At 47.7% G+C, this 20,604-nt stretch overlaps 1 protein-coding gene across 1 annotated transcript; it reads right to left on the reverse strand.

Annotated features, from left to right (window-relative positions):
* Positions 1 to 11,139: 11,139 nt before the first annotated feature.
* On the reverse strand, positions 11,140 to 20,033 carry PNPLA1 (patatin like domain 1, omega-hydroxyceramide transacylase). Its single transcript, XM_074977247.1, has 5 exons — positions 18,959 to 20,033; positions 14,708 to 14,940; positions 14,037 to 14,102; positions 12,088 to 12,297; positions 11,140 to 11,223 (listed from the first exon to the last, which is right to left on the reverse strand). Exons 1-5 carry the CDS (start codon positions 19,158 to 19,160, stop codon positions 11,140 to 11,142), a joined length of 795 nt encoding a protein of 264 aa, XP_074833348.1. The 5' UTR covers positions 19,161 to 20,033.
* Positions 20,034 to 20,604: the final 571 nt, after the last annotated feature.

Here is a 20,604-nt window from a genome sequence, read left to right on the forward strand (position 1 = left end):
GGGCACTAGGCTGGGAACCTGGGAGTGCTGCAGCTCCCCACACAGCTCCTATTTCCCACACCTATGGGTGGGAGTGGTGCAGCAGGAAGGGGGGGGCCACTACCCAATTGACCCTGGAGAAGGTGCACATGTGAGGTGAGGGCAGATGGGAGCATGGGCAGCATGTTCTGTAGTCCTGTGGGATAAGTTCAGGGCTGGGTCTCTTCCCCCCACCCCCACGACATGCCACCTCCCACACATACCCCACCAGTGGTGAATCCCCTACCCCACCTGCCATCACCAGATGATTTAATACAGCCCAGGGGCCCCCATTGCCACCACCAGCAACACAGCAGGACTAGAGCAGCTTCCTGACGTTTGCTCTGAGCAGCTGCCGGTGCCTTCCTTTACACGGGGACAGCCAGGAAAACTAATCCAAATTAACCAAAAATATGACTTAGAAGTGGATTAGGTAAACCGTATTAAAGCTGTATGAACACCTTCATTCAGCATTAACATGGCCTTAATTCTGTTTACCTTCATGCATTTCTCAAGCAAATTATCTAAGGCCTCTTCTACATTAGGCTGCCACTGCTACATTGCTCGCGGGTGTGAAAAATCATGAGCAGTGCAGTTAACTTGACTGAATCCTCAGTGTAGATGGCAGGTGGTAGACAGCTGCACAACTGGTGCATTTTAAGCGTAGACCAGCCCTGACTGAATTGAGATCACTTGAATTCTGCACAGCAGCATCCACACAGGGATTTAATGTGGTTCAGCTAATGCAGTTTAAACTCACATGCCCAACAGTGACATTCCAACATCTCGTAGGTCTTTGTAAAACACATGCAATTTCTCAGTGTGTCAGTACAGCTTCTCTTCACCAAACACTTGGTTCCTCCTTCCTGGACAGCAGGTCTTACCCTACGACTGATCATTGTAAGTGCATCCAGGGAAATTCCAAGGTGCAAGGGGGCTATTCTCTGTGGTGTGCTGCACTTGCAACTACCGTTAAATATCCCAGGTGTCTCTTCCCAGAAGGGTGACCACCTTGCCCTATGGCAAATATGGGCCACTCGCCTCCGGAGATGCTCTCCCATGTCAGGGGTCCTTGGTGATGGAGGCTGCTGCTCCACGGTGAGGCACTGGGGATGGGGCGCCACAGCCTCCCAATTAGGGGGAGCAAAGGATGGGGGCTCAGCAACCTCTTGGCAGGGGGCAGGGGAGAGCAGTGCTGAGAATAGGGGCTTCACAGCCTCCGAGCAGGAGGCGGCTAGGGAAGAGGGCAGCCACCCCATGGAGGAGCTTTCCTGCAGCAGCAGCTGCCTCACTGAAGCATGGTGGGGGGGCCAGGGAACAAGGCGGCCATCCAATGGAGAGGCTCCCTGGCACCAGGAGCTGCCTTCCCGAGGCATGGGGTGCCAGGGAATGAGGTAGCTGCCCCATGGCAGAGCTTGCTGGCAGGGGGGGCTGGCACCATGGGGTGCCAGGGAATGGGGCAGCTTCCCCGTGGAAGAGCTCCCTGGCTGTGGGGGTGCTGCTCCAAAGCACAGGGAAATGGGCAGCTGCCCTGCAGTGGGTCTCCTTGGCAGCAGAAGGTGCCGCCCTGAGAGACTGCATGCTGGGGAACAGAGCCCCACAAAATACAGGACAATTTGCCTATTTGCTTAAAAAAGTCTGGACGCTCATTGGACAGCTTAAATAAGGGACTGTCCCAGGGAAAATGGGACAGATAGTCACCTTCCTACTGACAGATCATAAGCCTCCTGACAGCCATTTTAACACATCCCTTAGTGCGATAATCGGATAACAGGTTACGCAAAGGGAAACTTACACATGGGAAAGTTTTAAATCAATAACTTCAGAGACGTCGCAGCAGTGAACTCATAATAGCTTAAACACATTCGAGGTCTAGGTCTGTTCCAGGATTGATGAATAGGGAAACGTTCTCTGCTCAATGTCTTTGTGGTGATGTCTTCTGTGAAGCTTAGGCTGCTGAAGTTGTTAAAGAAAAATGGCTGTTTAATTAGTACGGGATCATCAAAGCCACCCGTCCCATTGAAGGTCAATGAGATTTGAATGCCTTACTCCCTACATTGAGAATCCCAGACTTAGGGGTTGTGTCGTCATTTCAGCCTCTGTCAGCAGGGAAAATGCAATCTGAATTCAGCAGAAGAGTTTAAAGGTGTTGTATAGAAAACCCGCTACACGAGGAAAGGCTCCCTGGAGGGGAGGATAATTATTAGACTATTAGAAAGGGCCACCACGGTCATCTAGTGTAACTCCCTCCTAAGATGCAGGATTTGTTGAGTCTAAACCCTCCAGAACAGATGGCTACTCAGCCTTCCATTGAAAACCACCCGTTCAGGAGCTTCCCTGACCTCCTGAGGCAGATTGTCCTGTTGCCCTACTGGTCTTACAGTTAGGAAGCTTTTCCTGAGATCGGGAGTGACGGGTGGACTGGGAAACAGTAGAGGCTGAGGCAAGGACATCTTGTAAGCCCCACACTGCTCTCCCATGGGTGTGCCACCATCTGGGGGCCCTGACCATCAAAGGTGAGCTGACCCCTTTCACTGTCTCTCCTCATGTAAGTGAGGTTCAAAGTCCGGGGGGAGGAGTTTTTCTAGGATGGGGAGGAGGCTGATCCCACCCCTACCTCCTGTGGCATCTGAGCAGTGCATGTCCCCACTGGTAGTGTCTGAGCCTCACACCTTGACAGCATTGTATATGTGAGGGCAATAGGAGTTTGCCAGCTGTTCCCAAAAGTACTGGCATGCCTGATAGTCTGAGGATGTTTCACCACTAGTGGTGGAGGGCGCGTCGCAGGGAAGGGCCCATTTCGGAGGTGGGCTGGGCTGGGTGGAGCTCAGACGTGGCGGGGGAAGCCTGGCTGAAGCAGGGAGCAGAGTCCCAGCTGGTGGTAGGCAGTAGGAGGGGAGGCTTACAGCTCAGGCTACAGAATCAAAGTTGCATGTCGCTCTTGGGTAAACTTCTGTCTGTGTTATGCATTCACAATAGCACAGGGGAGGCAATAGCACCAGCTAATGGCTTAATGGGATGGAGAGTAGAGAAGGAATGGGAAATGTGGCAGGAAGAGGCTGAATGTTGCAGGGAATAGAGGGGGTGAGTGTAGGAAAGGTAAAAGTGACTGTAACCACCATGTATTAAAACTGCCATGTTCAAGGACATAGACCAGGGAGAAAATTTCTCTCACCAGCCCTGCTAGCAACTGCACATTGCCAACATTTCAAATCGCATAGTAACCATGTGGCCAATTGGAACAATCACTAGACTGAGACTATTGCTAGTTCTGCTGCTGGCTTACTGCATGACCTTGGGTGAGTCACTTGACCACTGATTTGCCTCAGTTTCCCATCTGTAAAATGAAGCTAATGATGTAAAGTTTTTTGAGCTGTATGGGTGGAAAGCACTATAAAAAAAGCTAGGCTTTTTAGTTCTTACTTAGCCACAGTTGCATATCAACTGCCTAAAGAACCGGTAACTCCTCCCAATGAATGTTTGTCTCTTGGTTTAGAAAGCCTGGAAATTAAATGGCAAAAGTATTAAGGTAAGGATGCCCAGTGAAAGCTCATGTCCTTCCAGAACATTGAAGTCAACAAAAGTCAAACTTCTGACCGCCAAAAAATACAGAGTTATGGTAGATGTTCACAACACTTAAAAAGTCATCAACTCCAGTGCCCTGACACAATCTACGCAATTCTGTAGGGGGGAATGACGCAGACTGCACCCTCGCAGTACACACACACACACACACACACACACACCTCTTGTCTCCATGTTGTGGGGGACTCAAACCCGGAGCTCCTCATATCACAGCCATAGCTACTCCAGTCACTTTCCCCATTGTTCAGTACAGCAATGTCTAGCATAGCGCATGCTGCAGGAGTGACCTCAGGTATCCCCAGTGCCTACTGCCAACTCTAGGGGCAGAGCTAAGGCTGTGCGGGCATTCGCCTTAACTCTCCATTTCCTGGGCTTTCAGCTGTTTGAGTTTTTTGAAGTTGGTGTTGTGAAAAGGCTCCGGAGACCAGAGGGCAACCTTAACTCTGCGTCAAAGCATTTTTTGCCATTTAATCACTGTACAGCTGCATTGATTTCCATCTCACCAGAAGATAGCGCTCCTTAGAGTACAATGTGCTGAGGTGAGCCGTGTGTGACAACGTCTTCTTGAACAAGTCTCAGAGACGGGGTAGGCTCGTGGCAGCATCAGGAACCCCCTGGCCTCTGCCAGAAAGAATGTGTTCTCAGATAGGCAGTTGTGACAAGGTGCGACTTGAGTCCCTGTTTCATCTGTCACGGCTTAAGTCGTTCAAGCAGCAGCACAACTGCAGAATCACACTGACTTTAATACTTCAGCATGCTCAGTCATGACAGTCTCCTAAAGAAAACAAATGGACATTTGATCAACTGTGAGCCACTGTCAAAGACATGCTACACATATCCTCATGTGCCACCTAAACTAGAGCTAGGCAGGAAGTGGTTCTCACATCCCGTGAGAATTTTTGAGAGTTGAAAAGTCTCCCATCCCCACTAGGGCTGGTAAGTCAAGCTTCACGAACAGCAAAAACCCCAGGAGTTCAGTTTGGGTTAATCAAAACCGTTTATTTTGATAATGCCCTTTTTAAAAAAAAAAAATTAAATGCAGCTAATATTTCAAATAAACGTTTTTTTTTAACCAAAAATCAAAGCAATTTAGTGTAAAAATGTTGAAATGGGACAATTTCCCCTCAATGCTTTTTTTTTTATATACATGAACAATTCGTCAGAATTGATGCATTCCAGCAGGAAGTTTGTGTTGAGCAATCAACATTTTTATGAAAAAAAGTTTCAGTGAAAAATTCCCAACAAACTCTACCTAATATATTGCTATAAGAGTAATGGGATGAATCTTTCTGCTATTCTGCTTAAAATCGTGTGTGTTCCCTGAGGACTGAGAACAAGCATCACGACTCAGTAGAGGTCCTTCAACATCATTATGGGCCTATGAAAGCAGTGAAAAGACCTGCATTGATGTCTGTGGAGTTTGGATCAGGTTCTAAGTGCCCAAAGCAAATTTTGTGACTGAAAAAGGAGTCTTTTATGAAGCCAGGAACCAGACTGGGCAAAACTCTGACCACTTAGGCATGGGCGGAATGAAGAAGCAAGAGTGAAGATGGGCTGGTTGTCCAATTGTTCTGAGTTTCATGAAATGACATTGGAGAATCTCTCTGAAGGAAGCTAAAGTCTGCCTTCTTCCTGCTTAGTGTGCCTCTGCAGAGTTGCAGAGCCTCACAATGTTCTTACCTTAATATTAGCTTCCTGATTTTTCTCAGGGTCAGAGCACTCACAGAAGTCAGTGAGAGCTGCAGGCACTCAAGAGCCTGGAAAATGGGACCACTTTTACTTTTGAACCTCCTTTCAGGAACATTGGCTTGTCCATTGTAGCTAAAGTTCTTGGAGGGGGTTCATGGTCTACAGCTCTCCAACAGGGCTCACTTGTCTCCCCATGGAATTCCACAGGCTCCATGGGGGATATTGTCACTGACAGCAATGGTTGTAAGGCACCTAACTCTCCTTGGCTGCCCATGAAAGCTAGGATCCAGATCCTCCAAGGTATTCAGGTCATCATCATCATCATCAATAACCGTGGGCTGAGCACCCGTTGGTGTGTGATGCCTCTCAGACTATTTCCTTCCGTCGTTCCCTATCCAGTGCAAGAGTGGATTCGTTTCTGTAGACTAGCTATGCACCAATCTACTATATCATCTATCCATTCTCTGTGGGGTCTGCTTCTCCTGTCCGAACCATCCATTATGCTGAATACTAGAGTCTTGATTTTTCGTTTGTCGTTCATTCTGCAAATATGTCCAAATAGTTGTAGCTTCCGTTTTATAACCTTCTGCAGCAGGTTCTCTTTCGGCTGTATCTTCCTATATAATTCCTCATTGGTGACCTTCTGCATCTATCCTATTCTCAAAAACTTTCTATAACAACTCCTTTCGAAAGCCAATATTCTTCTTTTCGAATCTTTCATTATCATCCATGTCTCACATCCGTACAACATGCTGTTGAACACACGTTTTCAAGACGCCCAGCTTTGTTCTTAAGCTAATTGCTTTGCTTTTCCAGATCTTATCCCTCGCCTTCAAACACGCTCTTGCTTTCGCTATTCTAGTCGCTATTTCCTTCAAACATCTATAGTTTGCTAGTGTTCTGTGATTCTATGATTCATCCAGGTTTAGGACTCGCATGGAGCTCTCAGTGGCTTCATGGCAGAGTTAAGGTATTCAGGTGGTTAGCTCCTAGTGAACTAAATGGGAGTTGGGCAGTTAGATACCTTTGAGGATCTGGGGGGCCTAGGTGCTGTGCCTTTGTTTGCCTTCTCCTCATGTCCCTCCCTCCTCAATAAACCCCGTTCCCCATCAAGGTTGCAAAGCAACAGAAGCTCTTACTTCTCCGACATGGCTCCATTTAACAAACCAGCGGCAGCATCTCTGATCAGTCTCCCCGTCCTTTTGAATTGTTGTGCCATCCAATAGATCTCCTCCAACAAGACCCAGAGCTGCTCTATCCTTTCAAAGCAAAGACATGGACAGTGCTTACTGTTCAGTGAGTGCCTAGCCAGGCCTCTATAGAAGACTGGGGACATAAGGAAAATCAACTGAGTTTCCCAGGAGCTATTCCAGCAGTCTGTCCAAATTGAAATAGGTCAGGTTGTGGCCAAGGTATATTTAGTTTCCGGGTGTTTGGCTCTTGGGTGAAAAAATCAGTTTTTTCCTTGGAAAGCAGTCACTTTTCATCGAATGGAAAACCCAATCTTCCACGAAATAAACAGGTTCAACCGAAAAATTTTGATCAACTCTTAGAACACATTAGTCCACTCAGTCCCATTCCTTTGCAGTAGACCACACACTCTCAGCCAAAATTACAGCTGAATCTGCAAGGCAGAAGGGCCACCAGCAACTGTCATCCAGTCCCAACTTACCTCTTACTAAGAGAAAACAGCATCTTTGTAGGAAGCTTATAAGACCTGAGACACTGCGATATCATCTCGCTCACCAAGGCCAGCAAACCAGGTTTCTTCTGCCTCTCCCAGGCAGCTGGAGCGATAGCCGAAAGCCAGTAACAGATAAACAACATAAGGCTTTAAAAACAACTTGTGATTTATGGAGCAAATTCAGCAAAAGAAAACTCCAAAATGAATGGCTTCCTGAAAACTGCTGTCTAAACTTCCTGGCCTACCCTTCCCGACAGAATTTCCTTTAAAGGCTGAGTCATGAAAGGGAAGTAAGGACATTACCCACCTGAATCCCATTAGAATCAAACCATGTATCCCTGTGCAAATCCCAACATTGCTACACTTTTGGTTGTAGCTCTAGTCCAGTCACGGTCTCTTACCCCTCTGTTGCTCGTAGCAGTAGATATTAGTGTTATATTTGTTGCTTGCCTGCAGGCATTGAGTAGATCTTTAGTTTGCTTGGAACTTCCAAGAAGTGCAAACCAGGTTGGAATGCACCAAAATTGCGTCAGGAATGGTAACTCTTTGGCTGCTGCCTGAGACACACTTCCCGTTTTTTTATTTATAGATCTATATAAAACATGCGTGTACACACACAAATTTGCTACAGTTCACCATCAATGAAGTATCCCTAAGATTTACTGTACGGCCAGTCCCGAACCCCAACTACAGCACACTGGGCTAGACCTGCTGCACATCTAGAATGGGGAGCATGAGTACCATTGTAACCCACGCACCTACTGGGTGGGGTTCACTGGCCCATGTAGTGACGCTTATACCACTTACGGAGACAAAGAATGACTCTTCTCTACAGCCTCAGCTGACAGCCAGCTGGCTTTTAGCTCAAGCTGTAGAGCAGGAGTCAGCAATCCCGGCACAGGTGCCAAGAGTGGCACGTGAGTCAATTTTCATCAGCACATGAGGCAGGAGCTCAGCCCCACCCCTCTGGCCCCATGCAGCCGGGAGCTTGCTCAGAGCCTGTGGATTAACAAAAGACCAGGTAATGCTGCCAACCACCACCTAAACGGTAAAGCTCTGTGTCTTCATTTATTTATTAATGAAGCTGTTGTAAGCAGGACTCTTAGTGACGTTAAAAAGGCCCTGGGACTGTACATAGAGGTCAAAAGGTCAAATTATGGCACTGACTCACAAAGGTTGCTGACCCCTCTTGCAGAGAGTTATGTACTAATCTCCATAGGTCCCAGGTTCAAGTCCACCTGTTGGCAGTTACTCCATTACTGCAGCATCAACCCTCCCCCTGCCAGCTCCTGACACTACTGAGATCCTCTACTGGATAACTGCCGTAGGTAGGTTGAGTGGGGTTAACGGGGGGCACCAGACTGGGAGAACCGTGTGGTGGCGGTGGCTCTGGTGAGTTGCCGGCATTGAATTAGAATGAGGGGGGGGCTGGGGATGCCTGGTTCTTGGGGAGGGCGTTCAGTTCCAGCTGGCGGGGAGAAGGCATTCGTTTAAAAGGTGGAGCTGGGAGTGCCTGGCTCTACAAAGTTTTGTATAATAGAATGGGACGAATATGGAAAGACGACAACTAGAAGCGTGGTGACCTTTGAATTCCTATTGGATACCACTGGACTAAACGACTAAGCGTGGAGGGGAGATGTTACTTTATGAGATAGGAGAGGGGATAAGCATAGACCCAGGTTTGTGTTTGGTGATATTGCTTAAAAGGCTTTGTATTCACCATTTGTTTCCAGCACTGCCACTCATGTCTTGTGCCCTTTTTTTAACCACACCTACTTTTATTTTGTTACATGTGCTCACGAGTGCTGTTTGTTGTGCAGGAATGGTGGTTTAATGTAAAATGGGACACGTTGCCCCTGGAATTTCTGTGAGCAGCTAGTGTGGGGCTGGGTATCACAGGAGAACAAGTCAAAGGCTTTCAGGGACTGAGGTGCACCTATTGTTAACCTACAAGGCAAAGGTAGGGGTGGCATAGAGTGGAGCAGAGCATCCAAGGGGCTGAAAGGCTGATGGCAGGAATATTCCACCCAGTCAACAACAAGAAAAACCCCTTCCCCAGGAGGTAAGGGGTAAAAAGGGGATTATCAGTTGGAGGTGCCCCAAGAGCTGTCCCAGTAAGGAGAAACTTCAGGATTTGACTCAGCTCTGTCCATCAAAAGATGTGCTTAGCTGCCTTAGGCTGAATACAACAAAATAGATATAAAAGACACAGAAATGCCTACACAAGAGTTGGGCTCAAAGGCCTTCAGCTCTCTGAACAAGGCCTGGAATCTCTCCTGGTCCCACACTGGATCAGAAACTCTGTGTGCGTGTGAGAGAGAGAGAGAGAGATCCTTCCTGCCTCTCTGACTGCCACGCCAAAAGCGTATGCCCAAATAAATGTCAGTCATGAGGCATGCCTTATCCCACCCCTTCCTGCAGCCCCCGCCCAACAGATCCCAGGGGAGCTGTTATCGGGCTAGCAAAAAAGCATGAAGGAAAGAACGGGGGGCACCTCTACCTTTGGGAAGGCATGGAGGCAGCTGCTGCAGCATTGTCTGGTCTGTTCCATTGAGTGTCTTGCTCACAGCAGGAGTTTGTGGGAAGAGCAGGTCCCTGGGAGCTGGCCCGTTGGATTCCAACCCCTTTGTGTCTGGTTTCTGGCATGAGCACTCTTTGTTGCGTCGAGACAAGTCATTTTTACTGAGCAAACTGGCAAACCGAAAGGTCACTGTGTTGGCTGGATAATTTATACCAAAGGCATCTGCGAGACATGACGACAAAGGGTAGAACTGTTCATAAATAGTCAGGTAAAAACTAAGTGATGTTTGATTTCAGGTGATTATGGGGCAGGTCTTGGTGACCTGTCATGACACTGGAAACATAAGGACACATACTGCCCATGGCTTGATGACTTCCAATAGAGTACTGGTGTGCCTTTGTTAACTTCCTACTCCTAGTCTAAATGCACCTGGCCAGCAGGTCTGTCTCATCTTCTGACCCAGGTCTCCTGGGGCTTTAGCAAAACCAAGGTTTGAACTCATTGTTATTTTGTGGGGCAGGCTGGGTCTGGCTCCCGTGACTATACCCCTCTCTTTGTCGCTGGACAGTTCCACTGCTTCAGAGGAGTTCAGGTATCATGGAAAAGCCATTGTTACAGAGAGAATGAGAATAAGATGTCTCCAAGAGTATCAAACTGACCTTGCACATTTTATAAGACAAGGTATTTGGGGTACAGACAGTTTTATGGTCTCTTTTTCTATCTGGGCACGGTCCCTAAGGCAACTGCAATTTCTGGTTCTCGGTTTGAAGCTTTCCGTTAATAAACGTGAACATAGAGGGACATTTCCAATAGCCTAGTGAGCAAGAAGTCATAGAACCACAGAATATCAGGGTTGGAAGAGACCTCAGAAGGTTATCTAGTCCAACCCCCTGCTCAACGCAGGACTAACCCCAACTAAATCATCCCAGTCAGGGATTTGTCAAACCAGGATTTAAAAACCTCAAGGGATGGAGATTCCACCACCTCTCTAGGTAACCATTCCAGTGCTTCACCACCCTCCTGGTGAAATAGTTTTTTCCTAATATCCAACCTAGACCTACCCCATGGCAACTTGAGATCATTTTCCCTTCTTCTGTCATCTGTCACCACTGACAACAGCCTCTCTCCATGCTCTTTGTAATCCCCTTTCAAGTAGGCTGCTATCAAATCCCTCCTCACTCTTCTCTTCTGCAGACTAAATTGTCTAAATCCCTCAGCCTCTCCTCATAAGTCATGTGCTCCAGATGTCTAATCATTTTTGTTGCCCTTAGCTGGACTCTGTCCAGCGTGTCCACATGTCTGTAATGGGGGACCCAGAATTGGACTCAGTTTTGCAGATGTTGCCTCACTAGTGCCAAATAGAGGGGACTAATCACTTCCCTGGATCTGCTGGCAATAATGCTAATAATACAGCCCAATATGGCATTAGTCCTCTTGGCAACAAGGGCACGCTGTTGACTCATATCCATCTTCTCTTCTCCTGCAATCCCCAGGTCCTTTGCTGCAGAACTGCTACTTTTCCAGTAATTTAGAAACATAATTTCTTTTATTACATAGGAGGAGGATGAGCAGGGTGTTTGAACAGGGTGTTTCATCATTCCTTCTGCTTGTCAATGCCACACAGAGAATGCCAGCTGTCTAGTTACAGCTCAGGGTAACACTTACTATTCCTGCGTAAGAAAAGGACAGCATCCTGATACCCTCGGGAAAAAAACTCATGCAGGACCTGTGGAGGAAAGCGCCTGGCATCAAAAAGAATTCCAGCAGCAGCAAGTGTTATTCTAGGGGCAGAAGCCTTGTCTTCTCTAACGCTGTCTGATACGCCCTGTGGGGAATTTATATCTGGGGCCAGACCTTCAGCTAGCCTCAGTGTTTAAAGGGGTCTACTGAGGTCATAGCCCCAGCAAAGAAAATCTGTACAGCTCAAGCTGGTCACTGAGGGGCAGGTGGTCTGGAGGAAAAACCTCTCTGATTGCTTGCCCTCCCCACTTCCCCGCCCCCTGGGGCAGATCAGCCAATCAGATTGCAATTGCTGGTTCTTATCATGCTGCATGAAACAGACTGCACCACTCCCACGTGTCCAGTGTCCCAAGGCCCTTTTCAGTCAGAGCAGGGAAAAAAAAACCAACTAGGTCACGGCAGCTACAATCCCTGCTTCTCTTGTAGTGAGCAACCAGGGCAGTTCTTCTGCTCCTCCACGTTCCCCTCCTGCCCCCAGGGTTCTCCAGCCCATCGACCGGACATAGGAGTCACTGGGCTGGAGCAAGATCTTTCCCATCCAGTGCCCCTTTCTGGCAGTGGCTTGTCCCAGAGGCTTCAGAGGAAGGTGACAGAACCTCAAAACAGCAGAGGTAGGATAGTATGCACCTCCCTGCTTGAAGGTTTCAGCCTCATCTCTACTAGAGCTGGATGTAAACCCTGTTTGGAGCCTCACTGGCATATGTGCGTAGGGGGTTCAGCTCAAAGGTTATTTCATCTGAGTCAGGTACTTCAAACAAGGGACGATCCTGGGAAAACCTAGCTGAGTGGGAAACCGATCAGCTGGTTGGATGATTGAGAACAGCGGGGTAAGTTGGTAGGCCCCACTTACCAGGTAGCTAGGTGGAAAGAGAGCGTAGCTAATCCTGCAGAGGTTTTCCACTGAGATCTGAATGCTGCTGTTAAAGATCTGGAAAGAGTAGAAGATAGCCGGGCAGTCTCGGGGACAGATGTCCAGCTCGCCTGTGAAGGGGGACACCGTGATTACGGCCTCCAGGTCAGAACACGGCTGCAGGTTAGTGAAACCTCCATCAACATAGCGCTGGGGGGAGAGGGCGGGACACAACAAGGAGTTATTTGGAGGAGCTCATAGTTAAAAATAGGCAGGCGCATCATGGCAGACAGGACAGGTGATCACGTGAACAATGCGGGCCTGGTCCTTTACAAGTGGGTGCTGGAATAGGGTATTTACAGACTCTCTTAGGATGTGCAAACTAGTAGCATATATGATAATCCCTGATTTTCCTCAGTAGATCTCAAAGTGCTTTACAAAGCAGATCAGCATCTTTACCCTCATTCTGTAGCTGGGGAAACTGAGGCAGGAAGTGGTGCAGTTATTTGCTCATGGTCACCCAGCAGGTCAGTACCAGGAACTGAATCGAAGCCAGTCTCCTGAATCCGAGACCACTGCTCTCTTGTCCCAAAGGGCAATGGGAGCAAAAGGTCAGCTTGTGGTTAGAGCACCAGAATGGGAGTCAGGAAAAGTAGGAGCTAGTTTTGACTCTGCTACTGATTCCCTGTGTCATCTTGGACAAGTCCCTTACCCCATTGGTGTTTCAGGGGTTAATGAGGTCTGCCTAACACTTATGGGTTGTTGTGAGGCTGAAAGCATTATTTGCTTTTAAAAGAACTTTGTAATCCTAGCAAAGTGCAACATACGCCTATTATCTGAGTGTCTTGTGAATCCTTAGGGCACTTATATGCCTTCAGGGCTGGCCATTGCTGTCTTATGTGGAAGATCAGAGGGAACATGGTGCCAATGAGGGAGAAACGCTCTGTAATGGGGTCTCAATTCCTTGCAGGAGCTAGTCCAAATATTCCTTCTGCTCCTACTTGGAACCTTTCCTATCCCTGCACCGTGTCTTGCTGTTGCAGCCCTCATCCATCTGCCAGATTCTCCCTACCTAGGTATGGCCAAGAGGAGCAGCCTGGGAGAGAGATGTATTGGCTGGAGTATAGCCAGTGGGGCATGAGAATGGATGGGAAGGTTAAAGCCCTCCCTAGTTAACATGCAGAGGTTATTGTTGAGAACATCTGTTGTGGGAGTGGCTTATTGCAATGAACATGATGACGCCATCGGTGGGGATTGTTCAAGGCTTGTTATCAAGATTATATAAAGGCAGCAGAGTGGTCTGTGAAGGCATTAGCCTACGTGGGAGGGAATTTCCCAGCTACTCGACAGGAATATCCAGCTGCTCATTACCCTGTTTGTCACACTTGTAAATGTTATACCCAGGGCAGAGAGCTCTGAATTTAAGGTGCCACTTAAAGGCAACATCCTGCACCTTGTGCATTTCTGAAGCAGAACTCATCCTGTCTCTGATCATCTCTGTCTGGAGCAATCACTTCCAACCCCTGAGGGAACTCGGTAGGGATTGCGCCGAGCTCAGTTCAACTCGCAGGTTACATTTAGGCTTTTATCCTCTCCATGCACAGTTCAAGGGACTTGGAAACTCACAGGCACAATTGACAGGGTGCAAAGCCAGAGGGACTGAAGCCAAGCAGACTGAAAGATGTTGAAACAGTACAATAATAAACCAAGGGAACTCTGGGCAACAGGCCACACCCACTGCCGGGAACTCATGAATGAAATTGAATGGCTTGGTTATGCTGGGGGCCTGACCTGATGGCCTGTTGCAATCTTTAGATGTATGGAATGGACCAACCCTTAGCGAGTATTTACACCAGCTGAGGGTTTGGCCTTATGAAAGCAAAGTTCTTACAATAGCTCAGTTCGGACAGAACCGGTGTCCCCTGGACTACTTGCTAACAAGCACTCACCACGCCTCGGAATGTAGGAGGGATGAAACCGCAATAGATAGGAACAAAGCAGCTGCAGATCAGTGCCTGTGAGGAGAAGGGAAGCACGGGAGGGTTACAGACCATCGTACCCCTCCCCCAAACATCCCCAAGTTGAGAGGCAGTTGGATCTGACACACTCTGGTCTGGATTTGAATCCCTGCCAAACTGACGCTTCCATGGCACACGCACAGCCCATGAAAGCCTGAGAAATGTGTTAGTCTTTACGGTGCCACAGGACTCCTTGTTGACAATGTACAACACACACTGCCCCAGACAAAGGAGACAAGCATCTCCCACCCCTACTAGAAGAGAGCCCAGACTAGCTCAGCGGTTAGAGCATTGGCCTTGTAAACCCAGCCCTGGAGGCGACTGCGTAAGGCAGGTTAGATTTAAAATAAAAAAAAACTGGCAGGGATGATGCCCAGTCCTGCGGTGAGTGTATGGGACTGGGCTCAGTGACCTCTTGAGGTCCTTTCCAGTTCTATGATGAACAGGGGAATCCCTGGAGCAGGACAGAAGTTCTCCCTTCTTGCTGCCTGTCTGTGTGCTCTGAGCTAAGCTCCATGGGATTCACCTCTCCCTTGTGAACTCACATTGTGTTTTTCTCATTGACCTTCCCTGCAGGCACAGCGGAGAGGGAGCCCCGTTACCTGGATCAGGTCCTCCTTCGAACTGAACTCAGAAACCATGACATTCTGTCCATCTGGCACCCGCGTGAGGGAAATGTGCAGCCGCCCCGAAGCCACCTGGTGTGAGTTCTCTGGCAACATCTTGTACAATCTCTTCTGTACTGTGCGGAACATGTTGCACCCAGGAGACAGTGGGCCAAGTATCGTTTTCCTGGCATCTCTCACGGCTTCCTGGAAAGATTCTTTCAGGTCGTCTGGTAGAGAGAGGAGGACAAAGGTCATTTTTCACCAGCTTTCCTTACAGACCTAATATTCCTCAGGTTGCTCAGACTACAGTGTTTTCAGTCACTCTACATTTTGGTGAGCTGTAGCCTCTTGGAGGGAAGTTCCCCACAAGCACTTTCTGCCCTTGGTGGAATACGTTCAGAAAATTTGATCAACAACAGAGCGTCTGTTTTTGAGAAGGAAGTTAGTGGGGAAAACAGGCCGTCTGGTCCACGTCAATTCTGCGGTAGTTTCGTTTTGAGCCTCGGTCGCCTCTTAGGGTATGTCTCCACATGGAGCTGGGGGGTTCAGAGGAATCCCAGCCTGAGGAGATGTAGCCGCAGTAGCTCTCACTGAGCTCCGTGGTCTCTTGTGTGACTAAAACAACAAGAAGTCCTGTGGCACCTTATAGACTAAGATGTTTTGGAGCACAAGCTTTCGTGGGCAAAGACCCGCTTCATCTGACAAAGCGGGTCTTTGCCCACAAAAGCTCATGCTCCAAATATCGGTCAGTCTACAAGGTGCCACAGGTTGTCTTGTTGTTTTTGAAGATACAGACTAACTCGGCTCCCTCTCCCATACTTGTCTCATGTGACTGTGTCTTCTCCACATGGAAATCTGTGATGATCTCAGGGCACCTGGGACTGAAAGTTGCTGTGTTTTCCCCTCTCTCCTCTGACAGAGAGTCATGTCTGAGCTTACTTGGGTGTCATCTCGTGGACACCACCAGCCTTGCAGCCCTGGAGCGCTCCTCCTCCTCCAGGGTATGCCAGACCCAACTTTACCTTGCAGGTTTGCAGTAGCCCCCGCACACACACCCCACACCCGTCCCCCATCCATGAGAGACTTTAACTTATTCCCCTGTGCCTTACAGGAATCCCAGATCCTTTGCCCCCAGAGATGCAGTGTGTTCAGTTTCACCTTCAGCTGCCTTCCATGTACAGCACACAGCCCTTGTCAGCACCTCTACTGAAAGCAAGGTAAGTGCTGGGGCTGGAACAGTTCAGGAAAATCTGCCCCTGTTGTTTCAGCTCAGCTGGCCTGGCCTCTAGCTGGGTTACCAGAGCAGCTGAGTGTATGTGGGAAATTGATTCCTTCAGACCATCCTGCTTGATGGTAAAATCCTGGCGTGGGTGGTCCAGGGAGTAGAAATCTCCAGGAGAGAATCCACAGGTGATTCCTTCCTGTCTGCCTGTCACAGGGAGAGCTGGGAACTGCACTATTCATTACAGCATCCCAGTGATGGTAAATCAGTATTATCACCCCACACCTCTCCTGCGGGGAATCGAGGCGCCATTAATAATTACATCTGCCCTGCAAGGCCAATCCCAATTGGATCATCCTTATTTGGCAACTGGGGAAACTGAGGTATGAAGCAGGGCCATGATTTTCTCACAAGAGTCAATATCAAAGCTTAGGAGTTCTAGGTTCCCCGTCCTGGGTGCTGAGGTTTGCAGGTTCAGCAATGCCACCACCATCAAAGCAGCTCCTCTCATGAGCCAGGTGTGCAAGATTTTGCAGGGTAGGGACCTAACCTGTCAAAAGCAAAGCTCACCTGAGCCCATGTTCCAGGTGTCCCAGTGCAGCAATCCATGAGATTGCTCTCAAAACTGGGACAGATGGACAGACAGATTAGACAGGGCAAAAATCTCTTCATGTCCTGAAGGCACTGGAGCAAACCCAGGAATTAAGAGCAGCTATAAAGGTTGGAGCAGATATTTTGGGCATGTAACATAACTAATCCAGGGTCAAGTGAGGTGGCACCAAAGTTGAATTTGAGCTCACAGTTACTTGAAAACTAAATGATGCCATTGGATCGTACCATTTGGAGTAGATTTTCTAGAGGTACCTTTCTGCTTGAAAGCATCAGACTATACCAGTCAGGAACCATTGTCCTATAAGCAGCAGCTTAGATACTCATGCATAGATGGGTATGATTTATTTTTAGCCTTAAGAATTTTTTTTAAAAAACAATGAGACTTGGGGTGTGTCTATTAAACCTACACACCTAGGCATGTAGTTCACTGTCCCATGTAGTGACACCTAGAACACTTACACTAAGAGAGAGCGAGTGTCCTCTACAGTATTGAGAGCCTGTTAGCTTTCAGCTCAAACTGGGGAGGCTGCTGCACTGAGCTCCAGAGATCCCAGGTTCGAGTCTGCCTGTGGGCGGTTACATTTCTGTGGAGCAGGACTGCGCACTGCATGGGTGTGATTTCTAAAGCACACTAATGTGTTGCATGTTAACTCGTCCATGTAGATATTGCTGGTGTGAATTAAAATTAAAAATTCCCATGTGCACTTAAATATAGTTTCTGCACTAAAACCAGCAGGTAGAGAGAGAGAAATCACTCATGGCTGCTCCTTCTGGTCCCAATGGTATCAAAGAGGGGTTGGTGCTTGACATACACAGGGATACGTTCAAGCTCTAGCATTATAAGCTCACAGGGATATGGGGCACATCTAGGCAGCAGTAAAAGACTCATGGTACAGTCAGACCTGGTACAAACCAGCTGATCCTTGAGCATACCTACTGGATTGGGCTTCTCTGGTGACTTAGGCAGCCTGTCTGCCCCAGCAGATGAATCGCTCCAGAGTTTAGGCAGAAGATGGGCATTGAGGCGGCAGAGAGAGGCAGCGAGGTGTGTGTCCATAGGCAGAAACTTAGGTGCCGAGGGAGCCTTTACTGCAAAAGCTTAAGGAGTTTTGTACATCTCAGTGCTCTCAACATTGGCACTTAAGCAGCTGAAACAGGACCTGAGGCACATGACTCCTTTGGAGTACTGCGTCTGCTCTGAGTACATTGGAACCTGACCACAGAATATGATGGTGCCTGGCCAGCAGCCCCTGGTATCAGCACAGCTGCATTCAGTGGAAGGACATTTATGTCTGCTGAAGACTGGACCCACTGAGCATGTGCAATGATTGAAATGGCTACACCAGTTGAGATCCATAACTAGTGTAAATCAGTGTCACTTTACCGACGTCACTGGTTCACACCAGTGGAAGGTCAGGGGCACTGGCTGAGCAGGTGCAACAATATGTTGGACGGTCATTGAATTGCATTTCGTTGCAGGCCAATAAGGCAATGACTAGATCTGGTCAGGCCGAAGGGAGTCTGCCACCAACCTTGCAAAAGCGATGTGCTGACTGCTTTGAGTAATCTCGCAATAGAAAGTTGGGCAGCCATTGGCACTAGTCCAAAGAAACCTGACAAATAAAGAGCAATACAAATAGACTATCCTGCTATTCAGATATCATGCTGTTGATATTAACTCTGGTCTTAAGATTATGAAATTAAAATAAAAGTTTTAAAGGCAAAGAAATGAAAGGATGTCTAATTTCCCTGATTGCCTGGAATTCTGACAGCTCACACTGTCTTTGTTCCTGGAAAAGGACTATGTGGAAAACTGTCAAGCTAATGGGTGGAAGCTCATTAGGTTGCTGATGGCTTCCTGTCTGATTGACTTCTGTAAGTCCAAATATGTCAACACAGTCTTGCACTAAGGTGTATAACTGTAAAGGTGTTAAAATAAGTGTGTGGTACGATGGTAAAATAATCTGAACTACATCTGCCCCCTCCCCACCAGTTCAGTTCCCCAGTCTCAATCAGTTCTGCCTCCAGCCCACCATCTGCCCAACCTCCCATCAGGCATAGGCCCCACAGTCTGACCTCTGTTCTTTTGGGGGGTACTTTACCCCCACCCCCGAGGCCAGGGAAAGCATAGGCTAGGCACCTGGCAGGAGGCGAGGAGAGCTCTGCTTCTGCTCAGGAAGCATGACTTAAACACAGCTAGTCTGAGTTACACCAGATGGCGATCTGGCCCTTTGAGGCCCCGATGCTGTATGATTATCAGTTAGTATAGTAGTATATAAATTATTCCTTTCTGATACTTTCATGGCGTTAATATCCACATTTTCATCATCATCATCATCATCATCATCGTCATCATCACCACCTATAAACAGCTGTATATGCTGAATAAATCCAAACAAAGTGTTCCTTACCTAGGCTAGATTCACACACCACTGCTGCAGCTATGAGAGATCCAGCTGATGCTCCATAAACTTTGGATGCTGATTTTAGGATGTCCGGCGCCAATTCCAGGAACGACTGGACCACCCCTATCTGGTAAAGAGCAAGAAAACCGCTGCCTGAAAAAGAAAAAGAGAAGGGGCCCCCGGCACTGCTTATATCTCCTTCAGCCATCCCAGCTGCTTGGTTTGTGCAGTCGCAGGTTTCTTAGTGGATCTCTGGGAGGAACGTGTTCAGTTTCGCTGTTCCTAAATGCTGATCCCGCTCTCTTTCTGCCCTTCTCCGACACATTCACAACTTCTTTTGCAGGTCATGCAAAGCAGTAAGATGCACTTTTTGCCCTTTTATGACAGATTCCTGAGATGGCTGGCAGAGTCGATGGCTGTTTTAATTACCTCTCTGGCTAAAAATAAAACTCTCCCCACCCTTGTCAAAGCAGCTCTAGCTAGATTAGACCCTAACGAGCTCTGTTGCTCCTCTATTAAGTAAGGAGCTCCTTTTTGAGACAATAACACTTAAGTCTTCCCAAACCCCTGTGCTTTTAGAGCGTGTGAATTCTTCTGTGTCTCATGACGCTGGCTTGGCTTTTTTCAAGCATTCCTTGCAAATTTTCCTCCTTTTTGTTTACTTTTTTTCCGTCTTCCTTGAGGGTGTTTTTCTAAATTGGATTCTTCCTCAGTCCCATCTTAGGAACAGCTCAGAGCCAAATGAGCAGAGATTTGCTCAAGGAGCTCACAGTCGATAGGTGTTGCACAAGGGATTACGCAGAAGGCTGAGCTATGTTATATTTAAATACTTGGTCAATTAACCCCACATTGCAAGACTTGGATCCACCCTCTGAGAGAACAGGCCTGGAGCCTGTTCCTTAATTCTTATAAAGGTACAACATCCAAAGATGTCCATTTCCTGTGTAGTCACCACCCTGCTGTGTGCTTTACATATGATTTCAACAGGATTCTTTCAACTTAACTACCATGTAACTCCTTTTCCCTGGGTTGCTGTCAGAACTATCATTTATTAAAGGTGAAAGAATATTAAAATCTTATGGCTTTATCCCAGGTTTTGTTGGTCCTTTTTAAGATCAGTGATTGCACCATGAAAAATAAAAATAGTTTTGTCAGTTTGAAAGTCTATTGCCAAACCCAAGTCCAACTGCTCCTGAATTTAATGGCCCAGATCTTGGAAATCAGCCCTTCTGTAGCCAAAACAAGTCAGGACACTTCTGGCACTGCCAGGTAATGGGCTACTTCCCCAAGTGCAACCTTAGAGAAGCTCCAAGGTGCAGGAGAAAGAGAAAGAGACTGAAGCATCGGCTTGGTAGAAGACCTGAGTCCTGAACCAAAGTAAACAAGAGTTACACATTATCAGAGAGGTACCCAGTTAGTTTGTAGCTTTGAGAACAACAAGAAGTCCTGTGGCACTTTATAGACTAACAGATATTGTAACAGATAATATCTGTTAGTCTATAAGGTGCCACAGGACTTCTTGTTGTTCTCAAGAGTTATGCAGGTTGAACCTCTCTAATCTGGAACTCTCCGTCTGGCAACCTCTGTAATCCAGCATGATTTTAGTTCGCTGGCCGAAAAGGAAATTTTTGAAAAGGAAAAGGAAGCTTGCA

Source organism: Carettochelys insculpta, chromosome 26, assembly GCF_033958435.1.
Source record: "Carettochelys insculpta isolate YL-2023 chromosome 26, ASM3395843v1, whole genome shotgun sequence".
NCBI lineage: Eukaryota > Metazoa > Chordata > Testudines > Carettochelyidae > Carettochelys > Carettochelys insculpta.